General features: G+C 41.5%; 1 protein-coding gene across 1 annotated transcript; it reads left to right on the top strand.

Moving 5' to 3' along the window:
* Window positions 1-7,010: 7,010 nt before the first annotated feature.
* Window positions 7,011-20,969, top strand: pla2g3 (phospholipase A2 group III). The gene is made up of 7 exons (XM_088618236.1): window positions 7,011-8,038; window positions 10,326-10,458; window positions 13,958-14,092; window positions 15,517-16,097; window positions 18,946-19,075; window positions 19,730-19,849; window positions 20,415-20,969. Exons 1-7 carry the CDS (start codon window positions 7,468-7,470, stop codon window positions 20,596-20,598), a joined length of 1,854 nt encoding a protein of 617 aa, XP_088474362.1. The 5' UTR covers window positions 7,011-7,467; the 3' UTR covers window positions 20,599-20,969.
* The last annotated feature ends 3,601 nt before the right edge of the window (window positions 20,970-24,570 follow it).

Genomic DNA, 24,570 nt, shown 5'->3' with positions numbered 1-24,570 from the left:
TAAGATTAATCTTGTTAGCAATGTACAATACAGAATATTACCTTTCCACAGACTGCTCACAACCTACTTTTTTATTTAAATAAAAAATTTAAAGAATAATTATAATAATCATTAAATTAAGATATTATTTGTAATATTTATCCTGGAGAGACCCCAGGTCACACATTTTCCTGTTCTTTTCTCAGGGATACACAAAAAGAATCCATTATTTTAAAAATTATATTAGATCCTAATTAGATATTAGACTTTGCCTAGATTACATTTTTAATAATGGGCTTATAGAGAATAGCTGCTTAGTTTCGCCCACCTGAAAACTGCCTCTACCATTATTAAGGATAAGGTCTGAGTTTACCTGAAAGACCTGAGCACTCTGGAGGAAGTTACCCGTAGTAACAGGTTGAGCTGACTTAGGGGTTTGTGGGGCTCAGAGTGAGGGATACTTGAGAACATCTTGCTTAAGATGTCCTGAGGGGGAGCACAAGTGCTGGACATGTGGACTGTATGGGGCAGTCTGTTGGCCAGACTTCAGGGGGTTGACGTGCTGCTGGGGAGCAGCTTTGGCCAGCTGAGTCAGGGCTGGCAGGAGGCTTTTTCATCCAGAGGAGCAGGGATTTGCCTGGCAAGGTAGAGCGTATTCTGCCCCACGGCCGAGAGTTAAAGGAGTCTGGATAGCGGAGCTGGAGCTCAGTCTGGGGGGGGGGAAGCGTGAAACAAAACAAAACCTGCACCCATGAAGAGTGAGAGGCCTCCCTGGCCTGTTAGGATCAGCGGCTGCAGTGAAGGGTGAAAGCGAAGAGCTGAGACAGCAGAGTAGAAATGACTATACGAGAAAAGACAGACTACAGAAATGAGTGCTGTGATTGAGTGAGATAGGCAGGAGACTCCAGTGTCTGGTCATATCAGTGAAGAGTGATTAATGAAGGAGGGCTTGATGAGGTGACATGGAGTGAGTCAGCTGTATAACTGGTGCCCAATTATTTTTGTAATCAGTGCCTGGTGACGATAGGGAGTTAAGGACAGTGGTATCGGAAGAACAATGAAACCAGGCTGTACAGACTTCCCTGAGAGGGGATCATCAAAAGAGCTACATGCCCAGTGGAGTTCTGTGAGAATTACTGACATAGCACCTGAAATGTTGGGATTTGCATATGACATCCTGGCAGAGTGGTGAGAATCCTGCCTAAAATTCTTCTTCCACAGACAAAAGAGATTCCCACACACCACCCTATGAAAAAAATAATTAGACATTCAAAGATGACATAAAAGTGGGAAGTCTTGTTTGTCAGTTGTAATCATCTATATGTGCAAATCTACATGTACTTTCTTTAAATGGGTATATGTTTTATGAAACAAGTTTGATCTGGTTTGGTGATGTTAGAAAGTACATTCACTTTCACAAAGACTTATAATCTAGCACTTTGCCAACTATTTGAAACCCAGCATTTGACTGGCAAATTGGTCTGTGTGAGTAATGCATTAAGACAGTTCTCATTGTTTTAGGGAGAGCACCACCCTGCAAAAGCCTGTTCACCGGCATTAACAATTGTGATCATTTTGACCAGAAAGAATCACAAAACTTCAAAGAAAAGCCATAGAAAAATGAATTCCACATTGTCAAGCTGCTGGCTGCTGCTCTATTCTCCACCCACCAGTCTCTCAGAGACTGTTGCCATAGACCACTTGAGAGGAGACCTAAATCACCTGGAGGCAATCACTATCTCGCCTGTCCAGGTGATTTGGAAATATTTAAGGGCTGCTCAGACTCTGCTTTGGGTTCTGTTACAGAGTTTGGGCTCTGAGCTTCGCTTTTCCCGAACTTGGTCCCTAACTTTGTCTCCAGGGCTTATCTTTGGATTCCTGACCTTGTTTTGTTCTTTTGACCACCTGGCTTTGTTTACAGAGCCCTGTGCTTGAGCTGGACTGTCCGACTCTGAACCTCCTCCAGCGCTATGGCTTCATGCCTGCCTGACCATCCCACTTGGTTTGCCCTCAGTGCCGTCTCCACCTCAGCGACATCTCTGCAGCTCTGTGACTTCTGCATGGCTGCTTGGCTGTGCAGCTGTCCTTTACTTGTAAAGTTTTCTGCTCTTCACATATCAGAGATCTGTATTGTCAAATTAACCTCATATGGTCTTGAGTTATATATAGCACTTAACACGTACAGTGCACATTGGAGTTTGAAACTCTTGCTGTCTGCTTAATACAATATTGATATCTTATCACCAAGATAAGAATAGAAGATAAATACAATCTAGTCGATACAGTACTGACAGATAATACCTGTTCACTGTGTATCTCAGTAACAGGCAGTTCAGTAAAAGCACTTCTGATAGATGTGTACCCAAGCATCTATATTTTAAAGCTTTATCAAAACACATGAACTCATTGCAAAAGCTTCTTAATTCATAGACATGCATTATAAATACAAAATTGGAAACACTGAAATTGTAAAGACAACTTATGAAAAAGACGTGTGTTCCTATTGACACAAGATATACAACTGCTACACAATGAGCACGGAGACTCAAAAGCAAACAAAATATTAGTATACAGTACTGAATTAAAAGCAGAGAACTCCAATCAAGGGGTGTTGTGTTAAATTGTGTAATGCACAAGTAAGGACATTAAAATATTGTGTAAAAATGTGGTCACAACAAAACAGAAAAAATATTGCTGTTCTACGATATGTTCAAAGAAGAGCAACCACACTCTGGGACTGAGGCAATGTCCTACCCTGTCAGGCTGAAGGAACTGAACATTTTTAGTCTTGAACAGAGAAGATCATGATGGGACCTGATGCCACCATTCAATACCCTCAGACACACTGACATTGTCAACCCAGGTTATCTCTTCACAATCAACAGTGAAACATTGGAAGTGCATTTAAAACATGAACAAGAGGCATTCATTTACCCAGAGGGTTATGGGGGTATGGAAGAAGTTTCCCAGCCATGTTGTTGAAGTCAATACTTGACTTTTTTCAGGGAGGAAGTGGGAGGAAGTGACTGGGTGACACACAAACACAGGGAGAAAATACAATCTCCACACAGATAGCACTTCAGGTCTGACAGAACAATTTAAACTCTTTTCTACGAATCAGTTAAAGAACGATAAGAGAATAATGGGGTGTGTGGCACTCCAGCTGTGCTGTGATTTCACACCACTCCCATCTGGGAGATGTCTCTATGACCCAAGGGGTAATGGCAGTGCACTCAGGAAATATTTCATCCTGTACGCAATCTCATTCTCAAACTGTGTGTGGGCCAGGATGATGCATATTAAATGCTGCTTTTGATTAATGTAGTTTTAATGTAGTTTTATTATTAAATGCTGCTTTTGATTCATGTAGTTTTAAAGTGCCGACTTTACTAACAATGAACAGAAGAGATACTGTATCTCAGTAGCTAAAGGCAACATTGTGAACTAAACAGAACTGCTTAAAGATGTGTAAGTTTGAATCTTCCTTCTGATTTTCTAGCATCTCTGTGCAGCTCCTGAATTGGGTCATCAGAGTCTGGAACAAGCCCCCCCTGCTGTTGAAGACATACAGTACCCTGGTCCCTTTCAAGAAATGTCTGGATGAGATCCTTGAATCATTTAACTATCAAACTGAACTTCTTGTTTGTGACCTTTCTGTTCGGGGTTTAAATACACACTCCAACTTGATCTTGTTAGCTTTATAGGTCACCTGTTTTAAAGGCTGGCAATATCTGTAAACTATTGATGAATCAAGCAAATAATCTGTTAAATTAAGAGACAGCTCTGGTCCTTGAGAGCTGCAGATTACTTGGATTTATGTTTTACATAATCTCTAAAATACTCAATTTAACAAATCACCTGTTCAATTGTTCATTGTGGAATTGTTCCACATCATTAGAAACTGATGATTTAATGGTGACTCTCCTTAACCAGGGTTGGGGATCCCTGTTCTATATAGTGTTTACATGCAGTATATTCAACACCTAATGTGATAAAAGATATTCAACTTCTCTACAGAACTCATAAAATATTTTAAATAATGAATTATAAATATTAACCTCAATAGTGATTCATACTGTTGTCCATAAGAAACACAAACATCTTTTAAATAAACAATGGCTATTGTTTAAAAAAAACATACTTATGAGAAGACTTAGTGAGTAAGCTTCATAGATTGCCAACACCTCTTTCAATCAGAGCTTCACAATTATTTTATCAAGTTGAATCATTCAGTTATGCAATAACTGTAAGCAGTAATGAAAGGTGCTGAATTCTGTGAGCTGAATGACTTGTGGGAGAAGTCCAGTATGTGTCACGGTGTGCAGTGCGGTCTAGTGGTGAGGAACGCACACAGCACACCGGGTTATTGCTGCTTAGGATGTGTGTACTGGCGCAAGTTCAGCGGACTCCCAGGAGGCAGCCCAGTCCAGGAAATACTGAACTCATTTCACTAGCCATGGCGACAGACAGAGACCTTTCTTCAGCTCACACTAGGAACACCCCCCCGTACAGCAGGCTCCCAGACTCACTTTCTGGACCTCCACCCTGAGCAGGCCTTAAACCAATTACCCGGTTTGGTGAATTGTGAGCATTTTCAATGGAATAAAACCCAGAAGACAGTAGACCCTCCAGAATTTGCAGTTCAGAATCATGTCATATACAGTACATAGGGTGTTAAGGGTATTTTATTTACACGTACTGTATTAGCCATATACAATTTCTTGTATTAGGAATTTGTCTTTTCGCATACCCCAGCTTGCTCTGCATGAGACACAAAGACAGGGAGAGAAGCTTGGGGTCAGCTTCTCTTTTTTATTTATATTTATATGGTGCCCCTGGAGCAGTTGAGGTTAAGGGCCTTGCTCAGGGGCCCAACACAGTAGGATTCCTCTGCTGGCCGCAGGATACAAACTGTCAACCTTCCAGCCACAGGCGCAGGTCCTTAGCCACAGATCCACCACACTGCCCATACTTATTATTGATCAACACATCAGGGATCTCCCACACTGCTCCTGGAAGGCCAGTGTCTTTACAAATTTTTAGTCTAGCTGAGCTCTTCATTACCTAAATCAATTCATTATTGGCTTAAATAGAAGAGTTTAACGCTGCTGCTCCTAGAGACTTAAAGAGACTTTGAAAGCAACCTCACCGGCCCTCCAGGGGCAGGACTGGGGAGCCCTGGTGTTTTTTAGTCTGCGGCCCTTCCCATCTGTTCCACTGTAGGTGAGAGTCCCTCGTTTTCAATTCCACACCTGCCTGACCCACGCCCTTCTGCATCGGAGCACTGATACGGAGGCAACGCCGGCAGCACTTCTCAAACCCTGCCCTGGGGTGCCCTGAGCCTCTGGCTTTCTTTCCAGTTGGGCAACTTGAAAAGCGAATCAGTCCCTTCATTTAAGGACTTCCTTCATTCGATCTTTTAAGAAATGTCCCTTCTTTAAAGTGTGTCAGAATCAGTTTCAATCCCGTACCAGTCTGCGAATTGCAGCTGCAGAGCAATCAAATGGAAACAGGTGATAATCTGGAACTGGGGACAGCGAGAGAACGTAACAGCAGTACAACGTCACATGTGTAGGGAGGGAAACTAGTGAAGTGCAAATTCATCAAGATGGGGCTCGTCCCCAGACCAGTAGGAGTGGGAGTAGGGCAGTGGCGTGGGCCGTGTTTCCTTCAGGTATGCATGTAATGGCAGACAGTTCAGTGTACAGCAGATGATGGAGTCATCACAGATTGAGGGGTACACTGTTTTCCTAGACTTCCTTAGATGTGTGGGGGTGCCGAGCAGGCTGAGGCAGGACTTGGGACAGGGAGGAGAGGAGGACTGGGCACAAAGGAAGGGAGGAGAGTGCACCCTGACATCTGGACATTGGCTCACAGTCGGTTCCTCAAGCAGCCCTGATGTGTTTCTGTCTTTCTTTCGGTCTTCAGCTTGGCAGAAGGAATGTGATGGAGAAATACTCTACGTGCCTGGATTCTTCAATGAGTACTGTATGGGACTATTTTTCTGTCTTCGTCTTCTGGGTAAATGGTTCTGGGCTATTAAATGTTTGTTTGTCCTGGTGTGTGTGCAGTGATACTTCATAGTGGTTGTTTTCTTAATAGCACGCTAGAATAGAACTTCAATTGTTGCACTCTGTCTTGTGCTGACCTCTGTGTGTGCCGTGGGGGTCCGGCAGCCTGTGCAGGGAGAGGGGTCTGAGCACATTGCCAGTTCGTATAGGCGGCCACAGGACCTGCTTATGGGCACTACTATGACTGGAACAGCAAAACTTTTAATTAGTGTCAGATCAAAGATGAAACCTCGCGAAACTTCAAATGCAGAATTAAGGATTCATGAAGACTTTGTCATCAATATTTTAAGTAGACTGGGTCTGTTTGATTTTGAGGTCAGTATTCTGAAATTTAATTTTAAGATCATTTTATCACTGTGCGCCACAATTTTGATTCCACAAATACCTACTAGTGATTGTGGCCCCTTCAGAGTTGTGAGGAATAGCTTATATTTGCATAAATTACAAAAAAAAAAACCCAGAATATTCGTCTTCATAATACTTAAGAAATAATTACATGTATTCTATTGGTTTAATTATGTAGGCATATTATTGACAAATAAATGGATCGGTATTGATCAAAAACAGGTACTGTTCTTCTAAAAAGCTTATTGTAGTAACCTAAAGTAGACACACGGTAAAGTACAATATAGCAAAGTAAAACAAAGGTAAAAGCATGGTATAGCAACCACATTTAAGGGAAACAGAACATTTCTAGATCAAAATATTTTCTTCGGTTTTCCGTAGTACGACCAGTTTCCTTAACATTCTTCTCATACCCTGGAAGATGTTAACGCTTTCTTTCACCGCAGTTCTTTCGGTTATTGTAATTGCTGGGGGACAAGGGTGTGTGTGTGCGTGTGTCTCATCTCGCCCAATAGGCGCATCTGGACGCAGCTCAGGTTTAAAGTTCCCACATCACCTCATACCGCAGGGATGGCACTAGCGCGCCCCTCCCACCGCCCGCTTTAAACCGCGACGGGAAGCCGGCCAGGTGCTCACGCCACCTGCGCGCTCTTTCTCAAACCTGCCAGTACAGTTTAGACAGCGAATGGATTAAGTGGCTGAGATTTAGATGCGGCGGTTTTCTACTTAGCGCCTACGCTTGGGGTTCAAAGCATTCTAGAGATCAGGAACTCTCGTGTATGATAGAGGAATTATTTTTAACTTAAACATTTATTTGTGATTTGCAAGCACTCGTCTACTTTACTTACGATTGTTCATTGCTAATTAAGTAATAGTGCAGTAGAAAATGATGAGCAAATTATACTTTCGCCATAGATAGTTTAAATACAATAAGTAATTGCGTGTAGAAATTAATGCACTTGGTTTAATTTTTAAAATATTGTCGACATTTCAAAACAAAGGCGTTTTTCTGTTAAAAAAAGTTTACATAAGTTAATAAGAAAGGGTCATACCATCCTGTTTGTTGACTGAAATGCAAATCAGAAGCGAGCTATTACTTGCCTTATTTGTGGTATTCGGGAGCGTTTCGGTAGTGTTTGCAGAGGACGATGTTATACGTTCCGAAACTGCGGGAGAAAGCCTAGATTTTTGCTACCTGATCCGCAGAAGTGCCTCTAGACCTGGGCACATGTATTACAGCTTCCTGAGACGGACTCACTTCGGCTCACTGCTGCTTTATCAGAGCACCTGGACCGAGGGCCAGCGGCTGGCGGATTGCGCTGCTAGCGGGGACAAGACTCTTACCGACAGCTACTGGTCTCTCTGCAGGGCAGAAGGCAGAAGCAACTTCTCCAGTATCCCCGATCCTCGCATCGATACTAGCCTTCTGTTTGGACCAGGCAGTCCGTGTGTGACAAAGCCTGTAATGGACGTTGGAGGGAATTCTGCTCAGCGAGCGAAGCGGGATCTGGAGACTTTAAAACAAGGGCACACGGCGGCTTCTTCACCAAGTGAAACGCCACGAAGGAAGAAACGAGGGTGGTTTATACCTGGGACTCTCTGGTGTGGCACCGGGACAAGTGCCGCGACCTATGGAGATTTAGGTAGGCTGCTATGTCGCTTTTATCTCCCTAGACACGTTAGAGAGGAGCTGAACGATAACACACTAACAATATTGCGGGGATACCCATTGTACAGGGGGTTGAACAACTAAGTTTTTACAACCCACAGGATATTGATCAAATTGTATCAATTATGCAAACAAATGATTTCAAGTAAAAACAAATTTTGTAGGGCTGCACAGTGGCTCAGTGGTTAGCGCCACTGGAGCCCTGGGTTCAATTCCAGATGTTGGGTGCTATCGGTGTGGAGTTTGTATGTTCTCCCCAGGTTTGCGTGGGTTTCCTCCGGGTGCTACTGTATCCTCCCACAGTCCAAAGACATGCTGGGTGGTTAACTGGCTTCTGTAAAATTGCCCCTGCTGTGTGTGTGTGTGTGTGTGTGTGTGTTTGTGTGTGTCTGCTTGCTGTGTGATGGACTGGCGTCCTGTCCAGGATGTACCCTGCCTTGTGCCTGTTGCTTGCCAGGATAGACTGTGGCTCTCTGGCAAACCTGAATCGGATACAGTGGTTAGAAAATGATGGATGGATAAGTTTTGTTATCACATTTACTCAATGCAGCAAGCTCTCAATGTTAACTTTAAATAGTAAGGCTTTCTGGAGTTGTTAGCTAGAGCTGGACTTGCCAATTTGGCTGATATTGGTGTTAAAGCAACATATGGGTAGTAAAAGCAACAGAAAATGTATTTTGTTGCCATTTTAATGCACTCTTTCATCCATCCATTTTCTGTCTGTTTCATACTGTTCCTACATCCTATTTAGTACATATGAACTGAATACTGTATATTCACTTCATATATTCCCCTGGCACAGAATTACCGCTACATAAAATGCTACCACTGTCTAATTTGAGAGTTTAAACAGTCGTTCGCAGTGTATTCAGGATGGTTGAATTTTTTTCTCCAGTTTACTTTAAAGCTTACCCTATAACCTATTTAATAAGTTTTCCCAACCTTGGAACTGGAATACCACATATCTGCTGGTTTTCATTCCTGCTGAGTTTAATTACCTAATTGAAGCCGTAAGTTCTTTGCTAAACTCAAAACTGAATTTTCCTTATGAGGTACGATAGGTAAAAGACCAACATGCACAAGAGTTGAAACAGTCAATCAGTGCTATTGAACTATGAACTGAGTCATTTTAGGTTTCAATTGTGTAACTGAGAGCTCGGCTTCAACAAACAGCGACAGGTGTGCTGGCCATAAGGACCAGGACAGGGAGCCCCTGTTCTGGAGTACCATTCATCACCCAGCAGCTGAGCAGATGAGCGGAGAGCTAGCTCTGATGGGGGAGTGCTGCCTCTCTCACCTGTATGCCCGACCTGTAACTGGTTTCCACCCTACCGTGTGCGCCACGCCTTCTGCAAATCCAGCCACTGTCGGCTCGCGATACAACCCCAGTACAATCTAGCGACGCCTGGGTGAAAGAGCTCCAGCTGTACTCTGAGCAAGCGCAGGTTCCATCAAAGGGGTGGTTCAGACACTCCAGTTTTCTGCTTTTCTGTCCTAGATTGTCATGTGGCTCCCCTTGTGATTCTAAAAGTTACTGCAGCCTTACGACTGTGAAGCACAGGTAGACTCAGCTTCAAGTGGTAGCAGTTTTAGTGAGTAAATAAACTGCGTGAAATAAACTAGTGTTCCTTCCATGTGTAAATAGATTATATGTGCAGTGTAGAGCATTCCTTTTTACAGGAGTTCCAGAAGGACTGAGGTTACCTCATGCTTTTGACTGCCAGAAATTATACAGTATATGGGAACTAGGAAATACCTGATATTTGGACCCAAAATTGTCAATGCTATACTGTATATACTGTATAATTGTATATACAGTATATACAAAATCTGCCCTTAAAATTCCATTATCACACTAGATGTCAAGTTTCCTAGTGTGGGTGATTGATGCGCTGTTGAACACAGAATGTTAGCCTTCCTTATTGGATCAGGTTGAAGGAATGTATTTAAAAGCATGACTGCTGATGTTCAGACAGATCCAAGCTAAACGTTTATTTATGACATCTAAAGTACTGTACTTGTATTGCCTCTGCAGTACGTATTGTAGGCATTTGCTCAAAGTGGCTGTTCCAATGTTACCAGAGATTCAAGCCATTGCCTTGTATAGGTATAAAATATGAACAGTAGGGAAACCTTATGTTTATTTGTGTTGTATTTATGTTAAAATCAGTTGAAAATGTGCAGTTCTCAATCAACCACATGCACATAGCACTCTCAAAAATAAGGTTTTCATTTTCCTGAGAGCTGTTCCTCCTCCACAGGAGTCTTCGAGGAAACTGACACGTGCTGTCGAGAGCATGACCAATGTGAGAACACAATATCCTCGTTCCAGATCAACTTCGGCGTCTTCAACCACAATCTCTTCACTGTATCGCACTGTGAGTGCGACCGAAGGTAAGGTGGTCTTTAAGATTTGAAATAAGCGGCCGGAAAGGACTTGAGGTTGAGCACATAAATGCCAGTCCAGTTGAAACTATTACTGATTTTATGCAGTACCTGACTAGACACAGCAGCGTTTGTAATCAGTGTAAATGGTCAAATTCTGCTGAATCAGAATTCAGAAGGGAGCTTTGCCAGCAAGACAAATCATTAACCTTTCAGTAGTCTTACATATTGTTAGTATGTGCTGTGTGAGGCTCAGTTTTCTTTCATCATGTGTAAATCAGCACTGCTTTTGGAAAGCACTGCTATTACTTTAGCAAGTCCTTGGTTGCCAGGGACCTTCCATTCAGCAGTTACTATACGTCACATTTCATGCAATGTTGCCTAATCAAGCAACAGTACTCTTCAAAAGTCGAGTCTTTCCTGGTCGACATTCACCTGATGTGGTCGTTCATTTTTACCTATGAAGAGTAAATTCAGGAAATGTTGTCAGAATCTGTTAATGCATTCGGTGCAGTCTGTGGACACTTAATTCTTTGGCCGTGTAAATGAATATAGTTGAGGTGTAGTACTATACCTTACTGTACTCACTTTCTCTCAGGTGTGAGATGCAAGGAAAAAGAATAACTGATTTCTGCCTCTTGTAAGTTACATATATTAAATTAAACATGATATCTTGTAGCATATGTGAACAAAGTATGAGAGGATAAAAGCTGTTGTCAGATTCTTAGTGGGAAGGGAGGTGAGATTCAGAGAGCGGGCGTGCACAGTCTCGTATTGTCCGGCTTCTCCTGTGTTCTTCCAGGTGTAGCTGAGTTGGGTTTTGTGCCTGAGGCTCAGCCCCAGTTTACAAAACACTGTATTGCACCTCAACCCCATCGGGGCAAACAGAGCTCCGGCCTCTCTTCATAAATAAGGAGCTTTTCACCGCTAATTCAAGGTGGAATACGTGATTACTTCACAGGTCTTCAATGCGAATTCCATGATGTATGAACACTTCTCATACAGTGATAAATAGTTACAGTATAACTTTCTAAGGGCAGTATTAAAAAAACACGAATGTTTGTTTTATTGGTATATGAAAGAACTCCATCAATTCCAAGTAAATCTTTGAATTAACACTGGAACAGTCCATTGTATTTGGGTGGCCCTATTTCACACCTGTGGTTTGTAATTAAGCAGAAAAAGTGTCTTGCCATATTAAATTAATTTTCTTTAAATAAAGAACAACCTTTAATGGGTATTCTGATGTTATGTTACTCAATAACAAACTAGTATAGATTTTAAGAGATGCGATGCAGCAGTGGTTCTTTTTGTAATCAAGATTAAAACAAATATTCTTCCAAGTTCATTTTCCCTACAAAATACCACCCATACTTTTGCTCTGAACACAGCAAACGTGTGCACGTGACCTGTTAAACACTAAAAGGAAACTGCACTTGAACTATGGGGGGTCATATCTACAGTATAGCCGAAACAAAGAAAAGGCACTGGAAATACCCTACCCACACGTTATCTGAGGCACTTTAAAATGTGACAGTGGAAATATTTCCTAACCCACCGCCTACCACAAGACTGGGCTGGTTTATAGTGCTGTATATGGAAAAAGTAGGCAAATCTCATGCCTTGTACTCCTAAAAGTGTCACTAAGCTTGTCTTCGTGGAGTTTTGTGGATCCAGCATGGAGGGTCTTTTGTTCAGTGCAACTTCGAGGCTGATTTAGGAAACTGCAAGCTTGGGTACTGTTGGCACATGTGAGTCATATGTGAAATATGAAAAGAATTTGAGTGGTTACATAATGACTGTAGTGTAAATCATGGTCAGATTTCTGGTATATTCATCAGTTCATGTTCAGGAAGTAAAGATGTTTAACTGAATATGCTCTGTAAATAATCTGTTAATCTCTTGGAAAGATGCACAGATTATGTTAGGGAAATAAAATACAAATAAATAGAAATAAAAATAAAATAAATTTGGACTTAATTAATAAATTACTTATTTGGGTTCTGATCTCATGAGCGATGCTGCTGCTGTAGCCTTGAGCTAGTTCATTCTCTCAAATTACTCGAGCACAGTGGTTCTCAGTGCTGCTCCTGTGGGAGCACTATTCTGTTTGTTTTCATTCCAGCTGAGCCCTTAATCATCACTTTTCATGGATGCATGCATTTGATCCACTTGCTAGTCTTTCTTCTGCTCTTCATGCTTGGTTCCGGCCTACAACAATGTTTATAGGACATACACCAGGACAGACACACATTTATTAGCAAGACAATAACATACTGTAACTACATCACACTCAACATTAAATCATAACACATACTGTATGTACAAATCAGTCTCATGATCAACACATTAAAATCAACAGCCTACAGCCTACAGCCTCCCAAACACAGACTTTTTACCCTGTAAACTGAAATCACCCCACAACACCTTCACAGGCAATACAAAGAATACCCTGCATCCTACTAACTGGATATAACTCAGATCTAAATCTCCCTTCAATGTGGATGCTCCAAAGCAGACGGGAATTAATATTCCTATTATAAACATATGTCATCAAATTAGGAGAGAACGTTTTTAGTCTGAGGATTTCACGGTACAAAAAGTGATCATTTTAAAAAATAAATAGAACAGCAAGTTTTATCTCCAAGACAGATCAGAACAAGGTCCTGTGGCTCATGTGGCAGAACTTTTTAATGAAGAGGAGGGTGATGGTGTCCCTTCTTCTCTCTGCGTCTTCTCAGTTTCTGTCTCCTTCTGTTTCTCTGTCTTTCCCTTTCTCTCTGTGCCTTTTTATACTGTGTTCTGTGGTTGTTGAAGGTTTTAATAATTTAACATGTCATGTCATAATAATGTCTCCAACAAGAGCAGAATTAGGTCAATACATGAAAAGGGTTAGTTCCACAAGTAATGTAAGTCTAATGGCTGTCAAAATAATACTGAACACATTTTGTGTGAAATTATAGATTACTGTTAAAAACATTCACATATGTGAAACCTTTTAAAATATTTTCAGTACTTTATACAACAATTTATACTGTGTTTGTTAAATATGTTTTACTGTATACATGAAGATACCTTTACCTTCCACCCCCCTTGCAACTGAACACAAGGATTGTAATTGGCATTGTAATCTTCAGCACTGCTTACTTAGCTAGTTTTTTTAAAGTGAACATCTGGCATGTACATAAAATGCTGTCAATGTTATAATTTTAGGAATATTATTTTTATTTTTAATATAAATAAGGTTTGTGAATGGTAGCTTGTCCCAAGGTAGAATAAAAACCAATATGTTTCACTTTCCATATTATTTTTATGTGGACAGGCTGGAAAGAACACACTCATGCTTTCGTTTCTAAATTTGTAATGGCTTTTTCGTCTTGGGGAGTTTTTTTTAAATGAAAGTTTGCCAGCTACACACCCAAGTGACACATTTCAATTGGAAGCCTGTTCAGATCGGACTCCCGTGTATTTGATCTTTTCTCATGCTCTCTGCTCCTCGTCTCTGCAGGTTCAGGCAGTGCCTGCTGGGCGTGAACGACACTGTCTCCAACTTGGTGGGTTACGGCTTCTTCAATGTCCTGAAGGTCCCGTGCTTTGTGTTTGAGCCCAAGCTGCAGTGCGTCCAGATGTACTGGTGGGGCGGGTGAGTCAAAGACGCTCGTATGATGGAAATCTGTAGACAGTTTCCTGTCTGCCCAGAACTGCAGTTTCCTGTTTACTGGTATCCTGTGAATGCAGGAACTTGGCTTAAGCCGAGAGGACAAGGATGATTGCAGACTGCAGGTGTCTTTTCGACCCATCTTCCTTTTCATTTTTGATTTGAGTAGATTATGGATCTTGGGACTTCATCTGAATTTTTCCTGTAAGATACTAGTGAATCACCTTTTCCACAATGGATTGATCTTACCAAACATCCACAAATGCTGGGGTCAGGCCTTTGGAGATCTATGGGATTAGAGTGGAACCCTATAGGAGGTGGAAGGATCTGTGGTCAAAAGGCCTGAGAACCGCTCAGGAGACAGATAGCCTGCTTGCTCCAAGTGCCTCCAGGACAGCCTTAACGTTTCCTCTGTTATTAAACTGCTCTATCAAAACAGGAGAAAAGAGCATCTAGGTTAATTTCGTGTTGTGAATTACGAAAATAACTCAGAATTGATATATTGAAAATATTTAACACTGCTCTAATAAAAGTACTTTCAAAAAGTGGAAGGAATCAAACCTGGCATAATACAGTAAATATATCTGAATAATGCAGAAAAAGCCCTCAACAATTCTATGACATCAAGCTCCAGTTTCAGTACTTGCTTTAACTTGTTTGGCGTTGGCTTGATGGAGTCCCTGTGGCTTCCCCTTAGACACCCCCCTGTTTCTCTCGACAACAGGCACAGCTGCCCCCTCTCTGGGTGGAAATCGTTCATCTGCAGTAATCTGTTACTCCTGGAGTGTCTGCACTTCATAGGTGTCTTATTGATATTAAGATATGGATGGCTATAACATAAACTGTTAAAAGCTATAGAACTGTTTTAGAAGCTACAATATGGTCGTACATAGGCTGTCATCAGCAGCTTCACAAAGTATGTAAAGTAATGTAAGATCTGCTGAATTAGGTCTTCTTTTTCTACCAAAGACATCATGGTCAAACATCTTGAATGCAAACCACATCTGTGGAGCTCACTGTTCAAATTCATTAGCTCCAGTGCAGTTATTCTTATACAGTAGGTCACCTGTTTTTAAAGATTAGATACTGATACAGTAATTCAGTCAAGTAATCGTTTTTAATAAACAGAACTCTGGTCCATGAGGTTTTATACAGTATTTCGATTTTAATCCCAAATGATCAATAAATTACTTAATGTAACAAATCTTCTGTTTAATTGATCACAATGGCAATCGTTCCATACCTTGATAAACTGGTGATGTAATGTAGACCTATGGAACCTGTCGGATAGGGGCTCTCCAGTAACAGGGCTGGAGGCCCCTACATTAGAGACCCTTTCAGATGATTCTCATTCATACAAAATGTTCAACAAGCTTCTAAACACTAATGACACTTTTATCAATTGGCAGGTGTAAGTCGTCAAAGATCGCCCCATTCGCCACCTTTCAGAAGTCGGTAGCGTACAATTCTACACACCCGGCGGAGGAGGAGCAGCACATGGGCTGGTGGCCGCAGGCCAGGGGGTCTGGTGTCCATGGCAACAGCACCAGCACACCAGCTCCCCCTGCAGGCAACACCACAACCGGCAAGCCGGCTGGCAGACCCCAGCCTGCCAGGAAATGCAGGCCGAAACACAGGCACAAGAGCAAAACCGTGGGCGACCTCAACGCGGTGACCGACAAAGAGCGAGACGGCGCCCGGCCGAAGGGCAGCAAGCGGAGTAAGGCTGTCCAGCCGGAGCCGCCTCTCCCTGCGTGCGGGAGGCCGGGGAGACCGCCGGCCGCCGCAGGCACCCCGTCGGCTCCGCGCGCGGATGACGCAGGAGGGCCTGCCCCCACCTCCACGCTCTCCAGCGGGGGCGGCTTGCCTTTGGAGCAGGGGTTCGAGAATGCCTTGCCTACTCTTAATCCCTGGGCTTCACCCAGCCACCCCCGGCCTGGAGGAGCTGCCCTCAATCACCCTGAACCGGTGCAAGATGTGAGAGAAAGACGTAAGTAGAGGAGATGGGAGGGAGTCTTTACTGCAACTCAGGAGAGTTAGGTTATGAGTAGATCTCACGAAGTGTATAATGCTGACAATTTTTCGTTCCTATAAAGTTTATTTAATAGGTGTCAGTGATTATATTAACAAATAACTGTAGTCCTCCGGGCTGTTAAGCACAGTTTCAGCAGATAACATTACACTGTACTGCCAATTCAAAGTCCTCCCATTCTGTTTGTGGTCCTCAACAAATGAGAAAAGTCCATGGTTATTTGGGTCTATTGGTTGTTGTGAACAAGAAGGATGCTGGCAGTAGGGACAGAGGTTCCTCCAGACAGTTCAGATGTAGCGCAGAGCCTCTGCTTCACCGCTGTCTCACTGTGGTGTTATCTTGAAGAAGCAGCTGAACTCGATTCTGTTCTGTCATTCAGATGACACAAAATGCTGAGGGCCTGCTTCTCTCTTCCGCATCACTTATTAATGTACAGTTATCCCCCTGCTTCATGCAGTCACTCATGGGAGCTAAATATTGCCATCCGTTCACTGCTTGAGAGTCTCTCAGTTTTTACAGCTTGGATTTTATGGTAGGATGTAAGTCTTTACCACTGTTATTCTTCACTAATACATACAGTACTGCATTTATACTGTACAGTACATAGCAAAATAGTCTAAACAAATAACCCCAATCAAAAATTCAAACAAACCTATGTAATTCTCTTTCAAAGTGGTAAACATCAATTATTTCTTGGAAATGTTTTTGCTGTGGTTACCTGTATTCCTAATGCAAATTCTCAATGTGTTACGTGTTACGACCTTCTTTATCAGGCTGTTATACGATATCTGATATACGAAGCCTGCTCCGGCAGAAGATGCCAGTGTTGTTCCTGCCGAATCAAAGACTCCAGGGAACTTCAGACAGGGAATACAATTAAGGGGCAATTTCCTAATTGATCTATCAATCTAGAATCTGTGTTCAATAAACTCTGAAAACATTGCTGATTACTATGTCCACTGCAGTATGAGAAATGTTAAATTAAAAGAATGAGAGAACAAAGTAGATTCAGATGGAGGGGGATGATAGTTCTGTTTGAGGTGGTATGCACCTTTAAAGAGACAGATTCAAAATGACTACAGAGATGCCTCTTGATCCCAGTTTGACAACATAAACTCATGCTTTTGGCTGCCCCTTCAGGAAAGCAGTAATTGAACAGTAAGCCTTATGTTATTTAAATTCCCAAGGTTACACACCTGAATTCCATACAAATATTTTACTAGGATGGACTCAGAATTCAGCCTGAAGTCAGTCTCCAGTATTAATCTATTTTAAGTGTCAGGCAGAAGAATTTTCCCAAGGGCCATGAAAAGCTACAGTCACCCACTCTTAGACCTCACATGTCAGCAGCTGCAGCAGTTCAGCACTTTAAGATTCCTACAGAGTGGAGATTTTTACGGGTCAAATGAAAGTATGTCATGTTACAGCCCAACACATTGGGACTGTCATATGAGTAAAGTCTTATATACTGTACCTAACGGGAACCGCAACGCTACTTTTATATTCCCGGATTAGAAAGAATCGGCACCGATGAGTGCTGTTCAAACCACAATGAATCTAAAATGTACACAGTGACATGTAAAACCTCCAATATACATCACAAAACAGCTTAAATTTCCAGCTGTGTGCAGCCACCATGTACTGTAGTGCAATTTAGAACGATGCAACCAAATTTCTGATGACATGTGTGGCCCTATGACATTGTAAACAAGCAGGCTGGTGAATATATCTCTTTTAATCCAACAGAAATATAGCTCTTGACTTTGGGATAGTTTTGCCAACCATCAAATGTTCACATTGAAACATTTCTGCACTGAAATACCTGCTGCACAACATGTACGTATTAGCTCGTACATCACATGAGATTAGTCTTTACGGTGACTAGTGAGCAGGAAGGGCCACATCACGTCACAGTTCGAATGACCTCTCACTCTCGCCCGTGGCGAGACCGGGGATTTACCACAACACGGCGACCATGCAGTACTTTCACTAAATTCACCATTTTGTCCTTAATTCTGAATTTGTAAAATTTCCCAATACCATCAATTCATTTATTTTGTAACCAAGATTTAATAACCATTCTGAGAAATTGGGACTGCAGTTCCCCTTCAAAACCACACAGACAATGTAATGTGACTATCCTGGACCTGCATGTTTAGAACTTAAAAGAACAGCATTTCTGAACAGAGAACAGCACAGAGTACTATAAGTGTAGTATTTTATTTTTAATTAAGTAGATTTAGAAAACAGTAATGTCTTGGAAAATAAAGTATTGGATACTTTATATTCTGATCTGGAAAACAAGAAAATAGTTGCCTTGGTTCTTAATTGAATATCATTAGACTGTTTCCTATACTCTCTGTATATGGAGATCCATAAAGCTTTCCAGACCCTCGTTTGAACCTTACACATGTTGCTTATGAAACTGTATTTAGGCTAATGCATAACTTACATTTTAGTTGGGCACTTTTTTTGGCACCAGTCCTTCTGGACATTAAATAGCAGAATCTTCCAAGGTTTGTTCCAAAGCACTTCTGTCTTCCCAGGCTAAAGAGACAGGAATCACATACTGTATTTGTTTGGATCAGTGGGATCCACACATGCCCTTACTCTGGAAGGGTCCAGAGATGTGAGGGTGGATGTGAATCATAATTCTTGAAATTGTTGAAATGCTTGTATAAAATCAGGTGATGCAGATGAGCGACCAATCGCTGGGATGCTAAAAAGCAGTCACAGTAGCTTCACTCTTCTTTTTTAAGAACTTTTTGTCCCAGTGGTAATAGACTTTTTAAAAATTATTCTACAGGTAAGTGGCAGAGCTGCAACTGCTACAAGCATCTGGACCAGTGCAAGTATAAAATTGGCCCCCAGGAAGTGAAATTCAGCCTGAAAAATCCGGAGCCAAAGACACTCTACCACTGCAACTGCACTCGCAGGTGAGAGCCATGCGCTTGCTCCCAGAGCTGCAGGAACGAAGTGTTTGGATCCTGCTGTCTGATAGAGTTAGTACCGCAAGAGCCTGAAGTCACTCTTCAGCAGTGTGTGTAATGTAATGAGGGAAAATGACTCACTGCTGCCTGAGGAAAAAATAGTTTTACATACCCATTGTTATGCGTAATTTTACATAAGTGTAAGATTAACTTGATTGTAATTGGAATATATAACCTGACAACTACATTCATTTTCTTCACAAGTGAGTGAACCTCCTCCCAATTTACAGAATAAAAATAAGAGGAAATAATCTCTCAGCCCTCAATTCTTAGCAATGGAAAAACAAACCTGATCCCTATGTAGTGCTCAATTGATCAAATTGCCTGACAAGTTAAAATTAATGTGCTTTCAGAAAGCAAGCAGGAATACAGTATATCTTTTGGACCTCCATAGGTTTCTTTTTCTCTTTATGGAGATTGTTTTTCACTCGGCACAGAATCCATACAAGCAAACCTAGAACTCTGCCCTTAATCAGCACTGGCCAGAACTCCTTTTATGATGTTAGAAGGAAGCAGAGCAGCAAGGTTGGCCTTTCAGCCTATGTCGGCATAACGTTTTGTCCAGTATGTGCTAAGAGTGTATCCCTTGCGCTTTTCCAGGATGGCCAGACGGGTGGGCAGGCTGTCAGAGTGGAACGCGGTGGAGTCTCTGCTGTCTGACTATGTCGCCATGTCCTGTTTCCAGCTACAACAGACTGAAAATTGCATGAAGCAGGAAGGGTCAGTTTATGTCTAGACAACTTTTAAGAATGTGTCCTCTAGAGCGATGGTACATGGCCCAGTAAATATTTGAATTTTTAAAATGCCAAATAAATAATGGCACTGCTCTAACGCTTCATCCAGAGCCTGGTGGCACACTCCGCTGTGCTAACCCAAAGCAGCTCCTCCCTCTCACGCGTTGCTATGATAGGCAATGGCCTTAATCCAAGATGCCCATTGGGCTATCTGTCTTGGCGCAATATTATTTGGTTATATCATGACAGTGGTATCGATACATGCCATTCAATGGTCAGCACACCTGGTGTTCAGTGCCCTCAGTCCACGGTGCACAGACGACTTTTTGATCACTTTTTGCTTTCTGGTGCTCTCAACAGTGGGCTTTTTCACTACACAGATTTTGGGCTTGGTGCACAGGGCACGGGCAAATGTATCTTTCTTTTCTCCAGTCCTAACCCAGATACATGTGTACCTTCCCCCTATACAGGTATGTAGAAGCTAACTAAAGTAACATGCTGGCACCTGGCCTGTCGCTGATGATTCTGGGCTGTTTCCCTGTGAACTGCAGGTGCGTGGCTGTGCTGTCACGGGCGACACACCTGAAGCGTGTGCTGAAAGATCGCAGGACGATCACTGGGGGAGCTCCCAAAGTGAAGAGACGGAGCGCAAGACCTGCGAAGAGCAAAGCCATTCCTCGGAGACTGTACAGCAGATGTCTGAGGATCATCGACTCCAAGAAGCTCAGAGAATGACCAGACTGGCTTCCCTTCAGAGACTTGCTATTTCTTTTAAGTGTACATCAGTGTTTATATACAAAAAGAGTTTATTGTTCTAAACAAATGTGCTATGGCTAATGAAGACTACCATTAAAGTTGAACAGGACGTTTATTCTCCAAAACTGACAGAAGTGTATTCTAATATCACAGCCACCAAATTATTCAGTTTCTTGTTTGCCTATGACAATGCATTTTGGGCTACTAATATAAAAATGCTATTAAAAACACTGTAAAATATGACAAACTGTTACTGTACCTATTGATACTGTATACATTTATTTTTGTAATTTAATTATTTCTATTAATACTAAAAAGCTGTTAATAAATGTTTCTTATTGGTATATAAACTTGTGTGTACAGTATATGGACAGAGGTAGTATCAGAAAACATTTTGTAAGATGTAAAAGAGATAAAAACATAATTACTGAAGTAGAAGGACATATATTTGTAAACTGTCTCTCCAAAGGAAATAGACATCCACTGGCTCAAGACCTTGGAGGATGACATGATGGAAACCTCCCTGAAGAGGTGCCTGTCCACTGTGGATCTGGCCCTGCTGGGTGTTGGGGGCATGGTGGGCTCGGGTCAGTACATCCTGACTGGCACTGTGGCCAAAGATACTGCCGGGCCGGCTGTGGTCATCTCCTTCCTCATTGCTGGCATAGCCTCCTTGATGGCCCCCCTGTGTCACACTGAGTTTGGTGCCCGAGTGCGAAAGCCAGGGTCAGCTTACATGTTACAGATATGGGCCTTTTTGATTGGCAGGAACGTGGTTTTAGAGTACATGATTGGTGGAGCCACTGTGGTACGGGCCTGGAGTGGCTACCTGGACTCCATTTCCAATCACAGCATTAAGAACTTCACAGAGACCCATATTGTGCGTTGGGGCGTGCCCTTCATTGCCCACTATCCTGACCACTTGGCAGCTGGCATTCTCCTTGTGGGCCACCTGCTTCATCTCCTTTGGCGCCAACGTCTCCTCGCGGCTCAACCACATTTTCTTGGCCATTCGTGGGTGTGTGGGTCTCTCTCACAACAATTTCACTTCTTGTATATGAGGTTGCGGGTGGCTAATCACAAACTCCGTTTCCTGATCTTACGTTTTTAATAAGATAATGTCTCCATACACGAAAGTAGAACATACAAAAAACATGAAGTCCATGAAGCTATCCGAACGATGTCTCTCCTAACCCCAGGGCAATCTTTGAAGCTTCCCGGTGTGGAAAAAATCGAATTCATTTTTACCTTTTTAAACAACAGCGCGAACCAAGATACGGTATGTCCCTTAAGAAGAAGTAGGGTATCTTTTCCTTTTCACACTTTTTCCACACGATGGCAGTATTTAATAAGAAATGCGATGGTCTCTTTTACTGAATACCGATGTTTAATACCAACGGCTTTTATTTTGTCTGCAATCGAGTCTCGTTACAATGTAGAGCATTGAATTCAAAACAGTATGTGAGAACCCCTGGTGCATTTTATTGTTATTGTGATACACAAAATGTTTATTTACATATTTTAAACCGCTTATTGTTGCTAATTTAAAAAAAGTTAAATCAATATTGTTGTTAAATCAATCTCATCATATAGAGTCCATGTTCCACCGATGCAAAATGAAACAGCTGAAGGTTTAACATAGATGTCACTACGCCGTTTGAGGTTAATTCTAGAGGTTACATTGTTTTTACACCAGGACTGTATGTATGTAAATGATATGTAAATGTAAAGAAGAAAACAAATTGCAAATAAAGTACACAGAGGGGACTGATCTGGTAAAAGTCTCTAATAAACAATCTTATAAGTACATTTCATGAGTATTTATAAATGTAATAATTACAATTAGTCTAAAAGTAAAAAGTAAGCAAACACTTAGCACAAACTGTTTTGCTTATTTTGCTTTGATATACTTTATTTTGCCTGGATATGTTTGATTTTTTTTCTGCCTGTGCTTCAAATTTAATTTTGGCTTTCCTTCCACAAAAGAAACTACTGTAAGTATCGTTAATACTGTAGCTCCAGTGCAATCAGATTACTTATTTTCCTCTATTTATATTATAAATGTACCTTATTGAATATAACATGATGGCAGAGAAAAGATTGATGTTTGATTGGGGTCAATTTGAGGGATAGTGATTTGTCTGTACATATTATTCTCAGCACATGTGAATTTATGTAGACTTTCTCAAATTGAAAGAAAGCTTTTTAGTCATTCTTCACCTATTACATTTTGAGGATGTAATAGTATCCTTATGTTTCCTTAGCTGCACTGTAATGCCTCCAGAGAAACGATAGTGTTACAGATGATTTTTTTGTGATATTATAGTGCTTACCACGATCCCTTTAATCCTGGATGGCTTTAAGCACCTGCCATACTCTTATGATGACAGATCAGTTGCTATGGCAAGAGAGTCAAACAGACCCATTTATAATCCCTGCTAGTTAAAAGCCTTTCTGTGATCCCGTTGTTTTTCGTCTCCTGATTCTATAATACAGCTTCCCCTAATTACTGTACAAGCTAATTACTGTTTCATCTCCTTTGTTTAACTAAAGTTTGCCCATCAACTTGAGAAAGGTTCAGATTTTAAAGATGTAGCGGATTGTGTACAGTATGTTTGGATTTGATTCATTTTTATAAAATATTGGTTTTGAGTCAGTGGACTGAATGTTGGAAAGTAAAGACTCAGTTTAGGGCTGTGTGACACAAGAAGTATAGTAGAGCACAGACAGTGGATGACAGATTATGCAGATTATGGCATTACAATGCAGAATTTGACCTTAGTCACCCATGAGGAATTACTAAGACTTGAATCACCACAGAACAGTTTTAGTCTAATGATATGAAGACATGAGGAAGTGTCCTTACGATAGAAGTTTTTGATCTAGTTTGTCAGAGGTCAATCCTGGAAAATTCTGATGAAATCTTCTTTTAATTTACAAGCCTCCCCCCCCCCCCCCCCCACACACACACACACATCAACACAAAAAATCAATTGCCCTGAAACTCAGTCTTTGAAGTCTCGTGTCAGCTTTCACTGCCTGACCTTGTGCAGGGCTTACAAACTATAACCTATCATTGCAAGAAGGGGATGAGTTTTTAATCACTGTTCTGTCAGATGCCTCCATTAATTAGAATCCCTGTAAGGCTAATTCAAAGCAAGCTGCTGCTTCTCCATGTGCTGCTCTCCTGCCTATCTCAAAAGCACATACTGTATATGCACTTTTTTTTTCACACCCTGGCACTTACCCCTGCAAAACATGGCTTCAGTTTGTGCTATAGAAATTACTTTATGTACTTTATGTAGATGTTCATATATTATTTAATAAACCTCTATTTGTTGAATTAACAAACTTTTTTCTCTCTTACACTTTAGAATTCAGGAAACGACACATTCATAACACAGCTTGATAAGCAGGAGGTATCTCATTTAATACAATATTTTTTAGATAATTGTTTTTACATAATACCTTTTTTCGTTGAATGATTACAGAATGTATAAAGTATTGAACTAGATAAAAAAGGCCAGGCCTGTTCCATACTAAGATAGGGGATCTCTAAGAAACACAAGTGGTGTTGTGGAGCACAAAAACATTGCCAATACCTCATTTATTGACAGCGGACGTTATGCTGTAGGTCAGATATACAGAAATCCTAATTACTTAGTCATTAAAGATCCCATGGCACATAGCTTAAGAGTAAGAATGTTTAACTCCTGTGACCTAGCTCAATTTCATTTGATCTTGCATCATATGGCATCCCTAAATATCCCACTTAATTCAACTGGCGAAATCATTTCTCGCCTCTCCACCTGAGCTGCCGCTGTGTACGGGTGCGTCATGGACGTCGCGCAAGGCGCAGCGGTTCAGTGGCGAACCAAGTCTCCTTCTGTAGGTGCAAGTTTTTAAAACGAACCTCGCTGTTTCCCTGCAAAGAAAACATGATTCACTCGC

Source organism: Lepisosteus platostomus, chromosome 24 (genome assembly GCF_059453375.1).
Source record: "Lepisosteus platostomus isolate fLepPlt1 chromosome 24, fLepPlt1.hap1, whole genome shotgun sequence".
Lineage (NCBI taxonomy): Eukaryota > Metazoa > Chordata > Actinopteri > Semionotiformes > Lepisosteidae > Lepisosteus > Lepisosteus platostomus.
The sequence above is the reverse complement of the archived record's forward strand: the minus strand, read 5'-3'. Positions and strand labels throughout refer to the sequence as shown.